The sequence below is a fragment of the Pygocentrus nattereri genome, chromosome 18, assembly GCF_015220715.1.
Source record: "Pygocentrus nattereri isolate fPygNat1 chromosome 18, fPygNat1.pri, whole genome shotgun sequence".
NCBI classification, from domain to species: Eukaryota; Metazoa; Chordata; class Actinopteri; order Characiformes; family Serrasalmidae; genus Pygocentrus; species Pygocentrus nattereri.
The window spans coordinates 5783135-5796059 of NC_051228.1; the positions used below are offsets into that span (position 1 = coordinate 5783135).

The following is a 12925-nucleotide window of genomic DNA, read 5'->3' on the forward strand; positions in this document are numbered from 1 at the left end:
TAATCTACTGAAATCTGTTCACTGCTTATTTATTAACGTGTGAATGTTAACTTTTTTGATAAATCTCATAACCGGGCGTGGCAGTGCTGTGTTTATTGGCTGTTTTCTGTTGTCACCATGTGCCTCTTTGAACTACCATGAACAAAATCCTGAACTAAGACACCGTTCATAAACAAGAAAAATGATCACCTATTATGAATCCAGTTACTGACATTTTTCAATACTTTTTCAAAGTTGTTCCATTAGCATAGCAAACCCAGGCCTACTTACAAACGAACATTCATCAAAGTCATTCACAGGAACTGACAGCTGAGAGCTGGTTATGATGCTGAGCAGGCTTCTTTGAACATAAAACAGGGCGTACAGTGAGGGGGAAATGGGTATTCAGACACTTATGTTTGTCTTATGTAAGAAACCTCCAGTTATATATCCACTTCAAATCTATGCACATAATGTCTTTGACTTTGTACTTATAAAAATGATTAAAAGAGCTGGACAATACGACGATACATATGATTATCGCTATAAATGATGTCACAGCACACTATAACATGCTTTTATAAACATCTGCATATTGTCACTAGTTGTTGTTTCATTAGTAAGAGAGCAAAATGAATCCCGTTTAACTGAGTTCAGTGCAGCACAGTGTGCCAAGTATTGGATAGAAATCATGTTCACAGATGTTGATAGTAATTTTTAAAATGCTGGTGCTACTTTTTCTGTTCTGCATTTGAAAAAAAGAAATATCGTTACGTGTATTGTGTAAATTACTTCAAATATCGTCCAACTCTAATAATAAAGAATGCATTTATAAGCATAAATGATCCAGACCACCACAAATTATTAACATTCTTACTTCTTACAAAGCTACAAATTACAGCTGTGAGACGTCTGTGGTAAGAAGTCTTTAGCTTTTTGCAATTTTGGCGCATCCCTCTTGGCAAACCATCTTCAGTTCTCCAAGGTTCCGAGGATCCCACTGATTTAATTTCAGAGTCCTCTTTAAATTTTCAATGGGATTTCATGCAGGAGTTGGCTAGGCCATGAAAGCACCTTCACTTCTTGATTTTAGAAACCAGGACTGGCTTTATTTTGGTACATTTAACGTCCCTGTCGAACTAAACAGTCCATCTTCTACCCAGATTCAGTTTCTTGGCTGATGATGATTAAATTCTCCTTTAATATCTACAAGTACATCCCAATACTGCCACCATCATGCTTCACTGTGAGTGTTCTTGGGATCAACCCCACTTTCTCCAAACATGATGAGCTGAATTATTGCCAGGGAGTTCTGTTTTTGTTTCTTCTGACCAGAGTACATCATTCCAAGAGTTCTGACTTGTCTAAATGCTGGATTTTCCTCTGTGCTTCTTTTTAGCAGCGGAGGTTTGCCTGGGTTGTAGGAAGGAAGGTGAATGCAGTGCAGTTTGTCGCTTATTGCTCTGTATATAACTGTCGAACCAGTAACACTGATGGGGATGTTTAAGGTGTTTACTAAGCCTCTGTAGCTTTTTTCCATTCTTTTTCTTCATATTTATAAGTACAAAGTCAAAACATAAAGTGGATATATGCAATGGAACTATATTAAATAACAAAAACACATGTTTCTGAATACTTCTATCGTGTTTAAAATAAAATAGATATAATCTAAAAGTAATATGCAAGTAAAATGCACTTGTTTCTATGGTAACTGGTACATGCTAGGGCTGAACAATATAAGGCCTGGTAACTGATATTGCAATATCAGTCTTCACAATACTGAAATCAAAGAAATCTCCAATATGCAAATGAGCCTCTAAAGGGTAATGTCCAGTGGGCGTTATTCATCAAAGCTGTTTTTAAAAAAAAAGGCTTTATTTACATGCAAACTACTCTGCATCTGCTTTCATGCGAATTCAATGCGATTTTCATACGAGTGGAGATTTCAACACAAATGATGAATCGGCATCGGCGCGTGAAATCAAGCGCCAGCCTACCAGCTCCTCGTTTACCACCCCCGCACCATTATTTGTGCAGATGTTTTCGTAGGGAGCTTATGAGCCAATGGCTGTGCTTGTAGGTGGAGTTTGAGGCTGAGCAGCACTGAGTGCACTGCTCCCCCTACTGGCCAAATTGTATAGTGTTAACATTAAAATGACGGGAGAAAATAATGTGAAAAGAACAAAACATCAGAGTGTTTTTAAGATGGGAGAATGAAGTGATTGCGTAGCATACATAGCATGTAACAATGTATTATTGGAGCGCATGAGATGCTTCAACACTAGTTATTGTCGATTTTGTGGGTGGAGTCAATAGTATAAAGACAAAAACAAAAATCTTCAAATGGAGCATGAAATATCTGTTTATAACTGTGTGTTCTTTTGTACTGCATAAATGATTAGTATTATTTTCTATTTGTGTTCTTATTATTGGTATTCTAAACTATATTGATGATGGTTTTGGTTAACCGCAATTTTACAGTTACACAGCTTTGAAGAATAAGGGCCACTGTGTGCTACGAACATCATGACCAGTCATAGATGTTTAGAGACGGGTGTGTGTAGAAATTGAGGCCAGTCATTTTGATCAAAGTAATGCTGGCCAATCTTTAACCAGTATATTTCATTATATTACCAGGCATATCACCATGGTAATATGTGGCAAAATAATCAGAATATGCTCTTTTGTCCATATCGTCCAGCCCTGGTGCACCCAGTCTCTAACCAGCTCCAAACAGTTTTCACACTGACCTTTTGTTTCAATGGGCTACTGTCCCCGTCTTAAGGATTTAACCCGAACCCAGAGTAACTCGGCGAACATACAAAGTCAAAGTAGACATAAGAAAAAGAGCATCGTTCTCCAAACACGAAACAAAAGTGCTCCTCATTAGAGCCGGAGTACGGCTGGCCATCTGAATGGCCCAGTGTGAGGACAGGGTTCATGTCCACTGTGGCAATCAAACTATTGCTCAGCGCTGACTCATTCCAGACAAGAGTCTCTTTCTTCTGTGGCTGATCAAATGGCTATCAAGTGCGAGAAAACAGAGAAGTAGACTCTCCATAACTAAAGGGCAGATGGAAAATGTCCATTCACCTGCTGTCTGGAGATGCTGGTTACTTTTGCAAGTCTTTTAGGGTCACATTTGCTGGAAATAACATGGCTCTAGAAGGTCCTATCAGTGCATTTCTTCTTTTACATTAGAAACAATATTGCAACGTCCCTTATGTGCTTTGAGGCTCTATTGTTATTAACATATTCGTTCAGTTTTAAACTGAAAGCAGTGAGGGCTTCGTGATGCGATTTTAAGTGTATATCAGGCACACTGTGGTACCAGGTATGACTGGTAGGAGCTTCGCCTTGAGCTTTTAGTGCAAGGCTGCCAGAACACTTCATATCTCCACACTGAAATCAGTAAATCCCCTTTTTCCTTCGTTGACCAAAACGGGTCTTTCAGTCCGAGTGTGCCATACAAGTACCTGCGAAAAGAGAAAAAACAAAATATCTAATGAATGAATCTTGATTGTAGGGGATATATATTTATATATATATATATATATATATACACATACACGCACACACACTGCTGTTTTCAGAACAAACCCTTGCAAAAACAACTTCTAATGCTATGTTTTATACAAATCCACCTTCATATTTTCACTTTAATTCAACCCCAATTCCAGTGAGGTTGGGACGTTGTGTGAAACATAAATAAAAACAGAATACGATGATTTGCAAATCCTTTTCAACCTACATTCAATTGAATACACTACAAAGACAAGATATTTAATATTCAAACGGATAAATTTTATTGTTTTTTGCAAATATTCACTCATTTTGAATTTGATGCCTGCAGCACATTCCAAAGAAGTTGGGACAGGGGCAACAAAAGACTGGGAAAGTTGAGGAATGCTGAAAAAACTCCTGTTTGGAATATTCCACAGGTGAACTGGTTAATTGGAAACAGGTGAGTGTCATGATTGGGTATAAAGGGAGCATCCCTGAAAGGCTCAGTCGTTCACAAGCAAGGATGGGGCGAGGTTCACCACTTTGTAAACAACTGCGTGAGCAAATAGTCCAACAGTTTAAGAACAACGTTTCTCAACGTGCAACTGCAAGGAATTTAGGGATTTCATCATCTACAGTCCATAATATCATCAAAAGATTCAGAGAATCTGGAGAAATCTCTGCAGGTAAGCAGCAAGGCAGAAAACCAACACTGAATGCCCGTGACCTTCGATCCCTCAGACGGCACTGCATTAAAAACCCACATCATTCTGTAACGGTTATTCCCACATGGGCTCAGGAACACTTCAGAAAACCACTGTCAGTGAACTCAGTTCGTTGCTCCATCTACAAGTGCAAGTTAAAACTCTGCCATGCAAAGCGAAGCCACATATCAACACCACCCAGAAACGCCGCCGGCTTCTCTGGGCCCGAGCTCATCTGAGATGGACTGACGCAGAGTGGAAAAGTGTCCTGTGGTCTGACGAGTCCACATTTCACACTGTTTCTGGAAATCATGGACGTCGTGTCCTCCGGGCTAAAGAAAAAAAGGGCTGTCCGGATTGTTTTCAGCATTCAAAGCCAGCATCTCTGATGGTGTGGGGGTGTGTTAGTGCCCATGGCTTGGGTAACTTGCACATCTGTGAAGGCACCATTAATGCTGAAAGGTACATACAGGTTTTGGAGCAACATCTGCTGCCATCCAAGCAACGTCTTTTTCAGGGACGTACTGCTTATTTCAGCAAGACGATGCCAAGCCACATTCTGCACGTGTTACAACAGCGTGGCTTCGTAGTAAAAGAGTGTGGGTACTAGACTGGCCTGCCTGCAGTCCAGACTGTCTCCCATTGAAAATGTGTGGCACATTATGAAGCGCAAAATACGACAGCGGAGACCCCGGACTGCTGAGCAACTGAAGCTGTACATCAAGCAAGAATGGGAAAGAATTCCACCTACAAAGCTTCAACAATCAGTGTCCTCAGTTCCCAAACACTTATTGAGTATTTTTTAAAGGAAAGGTGATGTAACACAGTGGTAAACACGTCCCTGTCCCAACTTCTTTGGAACGTGTTGCAGGCATCAAATTCAAAATGAGTGAATATTTGCGAAAAACAATTAAGTTTATCCTTTTGAACATTAAATATCTTGTCTTTGTAGTGTATTCAATTGAATACAGGTTGAAAAGGATTTGCAAATCATCGTATTCTGTTTTGATTTATGTTTTACACAAAGTCCCAACCTCACTGGAATTGGGGTTGTATATGTTTATGCTTTTTCCCTAATTCTGAAGTGAATATAAATGAACTCTTTTCCAGATCAACTCAAATAAATAGCAATTATGAGTAATTTGCATATTTATAATTTCAACCGCGTAAAATTCTTCAGCCTCGATGTTTAGGTCTCAAATGCAAAATTTACTTGTGAAGATGTGATAAAAATACTAGAAAATTCAATATTCCAACACATAATTCACCTTCATCTTCATTTTATATATATATAAAACAATGTCAGGATTTATTTACTCTTCTGATGTTGTTCAAAACCAATAAGACACTTTAAACAGTCTCGGCAGTCGCAGGCTCGAAGGAATTGAGGTCACCTTTGTGCAGTTGTCGGCCTTGGGCTCCAAGTCACCGAGCGTGACCAGCTCCCTCAGCAGGCTGCTCTCCTGGTATCCCCCTTTAACTCCCTTCAGCTTAAAATAGGCCTGAGGTTTGCTGAGGATGAGCTGGAGGTTGATGGCGAAGCCGGCCATGTCGATGGCGAAAGGGCGGTGAGGGTCGAACACGGTCCTCCAGCCGTACACTTTACCCATGGTGTTGATCTTAGGCGACTCGTAGCGAAGTCCGCCCACAAACGCTACCGGCCAGACGGAGACCTTCTGCGTGGAGCGCATCTGAAAGAAAGGTCAGGGTGAGTTGGCGGCGAAGCCTTAGCAGCTTTTTCCTCAGAGCTGAGCAGCTAAGGACTCTGCTCATCCAAAGTTTGGGGACAGCTGGCCTTCTTTTGATATTCTTTTCATGTAATGCTTCAATTTTACTGTTACTTTTTAATTAGGTGTGAAGGTTCTGATGACTCAAACCACTTAATAGGAGCTGTATTTAGATTTTTACTGATGTCCACAGTATCACTTTTGTGGTTTATCTACAGCCTTAATGCACTTTTATGTTGTTTTTCCGCCCCATGACTTTCAGGCTGATATAAATGACCTGTGTTCTGATAGGCTGCTAAGTGTGACATCACAACCATGGGGAAGTCAAAGCATATCGACTGTGTGGACTGGGGAGTGAATGGGATTGGGTACACTGTTAAAAAAGCTGGTTCTTCAAGGGTTCTTTAGTAAAGAAAAATGGTTCTATAAAGAACCAGGAACACTTAAAGAACTCTTTGCATGATTAAAGGGTACTTAGCATCATAAAAACAGTTCTTCAGAACGTGTTGTAAATGACGATATACAGAACCTTTTCGGAAAAGGTTCTATATAGCACCCAAAAGGGCTCTTCTGTTGTTATAATGTTAAACCTTTAACAATAGAAGAACCCTTTTCAAAAGGTTCTATTTAAAACCATCCACAGCACACTCTGCATTAATCTGAAGAACCCTTTCACGATGCACAGAGCACTTTAATCATGGGTTCTTTGAGTGTTCATGGCTCTTTACAGAACCATTTTTCTTTACTAAAGAACTCTTGAAGAACCAGTTTTTTTAAGAGCATTTGATTGAAAAAATGTCAAAAAAATTGGTAAAATGTGACAAAAATACCAACATTGATTTTTCGCATAATTTAAAACTACATGTAGTTAAATACTCTGTTTATCTAGGTTTCCATTTGTGGCAGAGGGGTGTGACAAAGCTTTTAAATGTTTTAGGCATCTAAGCAATTTTTCAACAGTTGACCTCAGCAGTGAGTTTATCACAATATACATCAGAATAAAGTCGTATTCATAATTCAAATAAACAGAAAAACAATAAAAAGTAACAAGAATTTCTTGGGTCCATATTTTTCCTTGACACCTTCACAGCGACTCGTTAATATCATCAATGACATCATGAGCTCAATTTACTGAGCACTGATTGGTCAAACCAGCAGCTGCTTTATAACTACATATAATACTGGACTTCCTCGAGGAGCGGCTTGGAAATGGGTAAACAAACACACTCACATCCAGAAAATCACTAGTTTATTATATATATAGGACGTTGTGAGGCAAATTAGTCCCCAACAAAAACTTCTTTTTTCAGGTTTATTACTATTTTATCATCTTCAACATTACATATAAACACTCAGAAGACACGTATTTGGACAGTAAATAAAAAGGCTACTTTTGTGTTGTAGACGTCAAGACTCCTGGTTCCCATCACCACCACAGTAAAGAAATCAGAGTCTCTACAAAGTTTCTCTACAATTAGCATTTCCATCAAAACACCCTGGATGACTGTTTACACCTTCCACAGAAAAATCTGTGGAATTTCTGTTCAAGAATGGGAAATAAGTGAGTCCTGCGAGTTGGTGGAATACTTTCATCTGTTTGTTGAACTTTTTTTGCCGGCTGTGTCTGCATCTTTGAAGAAAGCATTTACATTTTACATTTAACAGCATTTGGCTGACGCTCTTATCCAGAGCGACTTACAATTTGATCATTTTACACAATTGGCCTGACCGCATGACTTTTGGACTGTGGGAGGAAACTGGAGAACCCGGAGGAAACCCCACGCAGACACGGGGAGAACATGCAAACTCCACACAGAGAGGACCCCGGTCACCCGGCCGGGGAATCGAACCCAGGCCCTCCTCGCTGTGAGGCGACAGCGCTACCCACCACGCCACCGTGCCGCCCAAAGCTAACTTTGTCATCGTTACTGCTCAGAGGATCAGCTTCTTTTGTGGTCTTGGCCTCCTTTCTGACTTCTCAGCGTTAAATAAAAAAGCTCATTGGACTTGATGTGAACGTTTCAGTGTGTTAAAGCCATAAAAACCAACACAGTGGACAGACCTCACAATTCAGTTTTACACTGCGGTGCAGCTTCTGGGGGTGTTTTTTTGAGCCAGCACTCCATTACGACATTCACCTGTGTGATGGCAACTCACTCCTGTGCTCCTGTGTGTAAAGGAAGTATAACCAGGACTGGAGTTTCAGACTATGGATCGGAGCAGAGAATGTTCATGCATACAAAATGGAAAGAAAAACACATGGTCAATTCTTCGTATTGACTTGGCTGTAATCAGTAATCTTAGATCTTCTGCAAATACCTCTCGTAAAATACAGAAAACGTGGAGAGGCGTCTTTCAGATATTCTCGTTCTAAACACTGGAATTCCATTTACATTACATTTGAAAACATATCTCTCTAATTGAGCACCAGGGCATATTTTGGGTTGTCCATCTGAATTTATGTGACCAAATCGTAAAGCAAATTATTCAGTAACTGCATGAAATAAATTTTTCTTTAAATTTTTAAAAAATTTCCCCTCAGATTAACAGAACATGTGTTTTATGATCTCCCACTATATGCTTACAATTTCCTGCTGAAAGCCAAAAATCTCCGCCGCTCTTTGTGTTATTCTCTAAAAGTGATGTTTCCAGAGCAGATCACTGAAGAGACGCCGTCTGTTTATAGTTTAGAGCCCAGATTTGGGGGAAAACGGGTCGACTTTCAGTAAAAAAACAAAGTTCAGCTTCTTTTATCATAAGGGTTTAAAATGACATCACCGTCTATTAGACTGGAGAGAAGAGCTACAGCCTCACACGACGCCCAGCTTCTGAATGGAGCTTATGGAATATGAACGTTATGAGGAACATGACGAAGCGCGTTCTGGAACCACCGGTGGTCTCAAGGAGTTGAAGAGGTTCATTTAATTACTTAATTTGATCTCTCGTTGTCTTATATGATTTTAAATTAATACTAGGTGCTTCAATTACTGTTAAAAGTTGTCACCTGTCTCTAAAGCACTTTGAGCTGCAACCAGTATGAAATGTGCTCCATAAATTGAAGATATTATTATTATTATTATTATTACATAATAAACAAAAGATTAATAAGCATCCCAGCCCTATTCAAAATAGCACAGAAGCTTCATTTTCCCCTTTAAACTGTTTCAAACCGTCACGAAAAACATGCTCATTGATTTAAACCTGATTAAATTGGCAGGTGTCCCCAAACTTTCGACAGGTCAGCATATGTAGTGAATTTCTCTTCACCTCACCTCCTCAAACAGCTCCAGGCTGTATGTGTTGTCATCGTCTGCGAAGTACACGACCCCGCGGTTTTCAGCGCCATGTCCGAGGGCTTCCCGGAGCCAGCGTAGACCCAGGTTCCTCTGGGTGGTCCCGCGGGGTACGCGTGCAGCCCGGGGCTCTCTATGCAGCCTGTAGGCCCGGGGGGTCTCCACATTCAGGTGGGTGTGGTTCAGGCCTGTGCTACGCAGCAGCCTTGACACCAGCGCCGTCCTGCGTGGGGCATCCTCCACCACGATCCAGTGCAGGTTGGGCACGTGCAGCAGTGTATTGGCCAGACGGGTCAGTTCTGCTTTCTGGACGGGCCGAGTGTAAGTGGGTGTTATTATGTGGATGATGGGCAGCAGGTCAGACCAGGGTTGCGGCCGGCCGTAAGCATATTCCGTCCGAACGACCCCTGAGACGCTGTTATATATAACGCAGGACTCTTTGGGTTGGAGGCCGTTACTGTGAGTTTTGCTGACCACACGTCTGTTATCTGTGACAAGAAGAGAGATAATATACTATTATTGATAAGATCATGTACGGTAAGTAAAAATCTCTTAAGAAACACAGAATATTGTAGTAGAACAATCTTATAATATGAGAACATGTAGTTATCATTCTGTATACCACTGATAGGATGTTAAACCACAAATACGTCCACAAGGGGGTGCAATTGGCATACATTTTTTTTTGTGTGTGCATTATTGAAAGGGAGGAAACGGGCTCCTTAAGTAAAGCTAGGCTGTATGCTAAAATATTTAATGAAGGATTTATTGTAAAGCTGCAACATATAAAGTAAAGAATATGCAACTTGAATATCTTAAAAGCTTCAAATGTTTGTATTTGAGGCACATCTGCCATATGTGGTGCTAAACCCGGTCTGGGAGAACTAGGATAAAACCGCAAACCCTTAGCAGTAATTGCTAATCTTGCTTTTAATGTACTGTATCTGTGACTGTAATGTTGTTAGATGTGGCCCATTGCTGATGGTAATATTAGATTTAAACTGATTTAAACTGATTTTGTCATGGTTGTGATGTCATATGACAGACCAGACCAGTCTTAAAGGCACAGTAACAAAACAGCTTGTTTCATTCATTAGATGGCCATGTAAACATAAGTGATGTTTTATTAAAAAAACAACCAAAAAAACAATTTGGTTGATGATAAATATATAAAATGACTCCACACACACACACACACACACACACACACACACACACACAATCCCAGGACAAACAAAACACATCCCAGGAAGGTCAATATGAAGGCATGTCCTGGTCCCTCTGAAGAGATGGCTAACTCTTTACCCTTTCGAGTGACAGGCTGAGGCGTCACCGGGCTTTGATGCCAGACGGTGATGAGCAAAGTCCACGGCAACACGATCAGCACCAGCGCAAGAACGTCTCTTCTCCTCGGCATCTCCACTTCCTCATCTACAGCATGGCATCAGCTGCTGATGACAGACAAAAGGGCAATGAATCATTTAAGTGTCTCAGCGAGTGACTCTTTCTACAATCTGACTCATTTTTCCAGTGAAACATACAGCCACCGGCCAAGGAAGATTTTATGGTTCTACATAAAACCATTCCCTTTACTAAAGAACCGGTGAAGAACTATTTTTTTCAAGAGTGTACACTAGCTTTCACCTAAAAGCAGCCAACAGCAGCCTACACACGCTGATGTCATGTAAAATGACAGCCTTGTATATGAAATACTGATATAATGAGAAGAATTACATTGATGATAAAAATAAAACAGCCGATTTCAGCAGCTGGACAATTAACTCCAACTGCTGCATTGTTACAACCCGGCAGCAAATCATCCATGACCCGGTACCAACCCACGGCCCGGTGTTTGAGAATCTCTGCTCTGAGGTGCATTAAAGTAAAGCCTACACTAAAAACAATGACATCTTGAAAAAGAACAAAATCATCTTGAAGTACACGAAGCTTAGCTGACCTGCATGTAGGATGTTCTCGTAACCAAAGCAAGGGTGAACAGTACGGCAGGTCCATTGTATCAAGGATCTGTAACAGAGACAGCAGTTATTAGGGTCTAAAAAGATGAAGAACGGCAAAGGAACTGAGAAATTTCTATTGTTTTCTTCACAATTAAACCTGAGAATAAGTAAAACTGTCAGTAGAAAACATTAAAGGGAACCCTGACTGTTAAGATATATAGGCCTCAATATAGTGTACCTGTATTGCATGTCCAATTGGTTTCGTATGTATTGTAAAAACCAATCAAAACAATCTATTTAGCATTAATATAGACAAAATCCTTTCACTGGCTGCCATTTTGGTTGCCGCATCAAATGGTTGCTCTCTCTCTCTCTCTCTCTCTCTCTCTCGTCCACTGAGCGATGAACATCAAGGACATTTCTCATTTTACTCTAATACATCATTCATCATTTTCAGCTTTAGCTACAGCGTAACATCACTCAAGAGAAAATTTTTTTTATTGTCAACAAAATCGCCACAAAAATGATGTGAAATGTTTTATCCTAAGGATACGTACTGAGTCAGGTGGTGATAGGAACCAGACGTCTGTAGCAGCACTGATTTAAGACTGTTTTGAGACGTTTTTGGCCAAAAACATATTTTTAAAACCCATTCATGGTGGAGGGATACATGCAAGGTGTTGTGAGGCAAATAGTTCCCCACAGAAAACATTTTTCAGTGGTGGTGATAGGAACCAGACGTCCACTTCCGAAAGCTCCCTCACACGAAGTTATTGCATGAATTGGTTATGAATACACTGCGTATGTATTGTAAAAACCAATCAAAATAACCTATTTAGCATTAATATAGACAAAATCTTTTCACTGGCTGCCATTTTGGTTGCCGCATCCAGTGGTTGCTCTCTCTCTCTCGTCCACTGAGCGAGGAACAGCGAGGAAATTTCTCATTTAACTTTAATACATCGTTCAGCATTTTCAGCTTTAGCTAGAGAGTGACGTCACTCGAGAAAAACATTTCTGTTGTCTTATTTTCCGTAGGACTGACTCCCCTGCAACCGCGTGACATCATCACAGTGATGACACTAACAGTAACCTACTAGCAGATGAAATTTGCCTGTTTATTGATTTGTTTATTTTAAACAAAGCATTCGAATTTGGTTTGTGTGCTGGACCAGCCCACAGCAGCTGAAAGAGTGAAACAGGCAGCTTATTCGTCCCATTAGGAGTCTCTACAGGCTTCAGTGCATTTCGGACACAAATTGCATGAAACAGAGTGGCACAATGAGGCCTCAGTGACCACAGGGCCAATAAGGGGGTAAATGGTGCACATGCAGCACTCTGGGACATGAACCAGTATTCAGACCAGTGGGAGGAAGGAGGCAAATGTGTCTGTGATGATGCAGACTTACTGCCAATGAGCCACTCTTTTGGATTTGGGTTACTGAGTCATCCAAGCACGAAGGGCTGTTTGGGTATTTGGTTAGAAACACTGTTATAAAGTGCTGCATTACTGTGAAAAAAACGGGTATATGACCATGTACGAAAATAACAACGTTAATTAAGTTCAAGGGGAATTCCACTGATTTTTTTTTTTATTTCTACATAAGTCAATCATTAAAGCTACACTATGTTCGTTTTGGTGACCCCTCTGGTGGAAACGTGTAATTGCACTCATTACGCGGAAGAACACTTTGTAACATGGGTTGTGTTTCAGACCCGTTCCCTGTGCGGATAAATCTGATGACTGAAAGAGAATTCAA

At 40.5% G+C, this 12925-nt stretch overlaps 1 protein-coding gene across 4 annotated transcripts in view; it reads right to left on the reverse strand.

Annotated features, from left to right (window-relative positions):
* Positions 1–78: 78 nt before the first annotated feature.
* The window catches only part of LOC108433269 (galactosylgalactosylxylosylprotein 3-beta-glucuronosyltransferase 1), a 29046-nt gene continuing 16199 nt past the window's right edge, over positions 79–12925 (reverse strand). For 3 of the 4 annotated variants that reach the window (XM_017707726.2, XM_017707724.2, XM_037547001.1), the window contains 5 exons: positions 11165–11232; positions 10513–10658; positions 9187–9695; positions 5582–5878; positions 79–3455 (listed from right to left, as the gene is read on the reverse strand). In XM_017707726.2, the coding sequence (XP_017563215.2) occupies positions 3369–3455; positions 5582–5878; positions 9187–9695; positions 10513–10624 (1005 nt within the window). In that variant the 5' untranslated portion in view covers positions 10625–10658; positions 11165–11232 and the 3' untranslated portion in view covers positions 79–3368. The remainder of the gene's footprint in view (positions 3456–5581; positions 5879–9186; positions 9696–10512; positions 10659–11164; positions 11233–12925) is intronic. The other variant, XM_017707727.2, reaches the window with a different exon arrangement.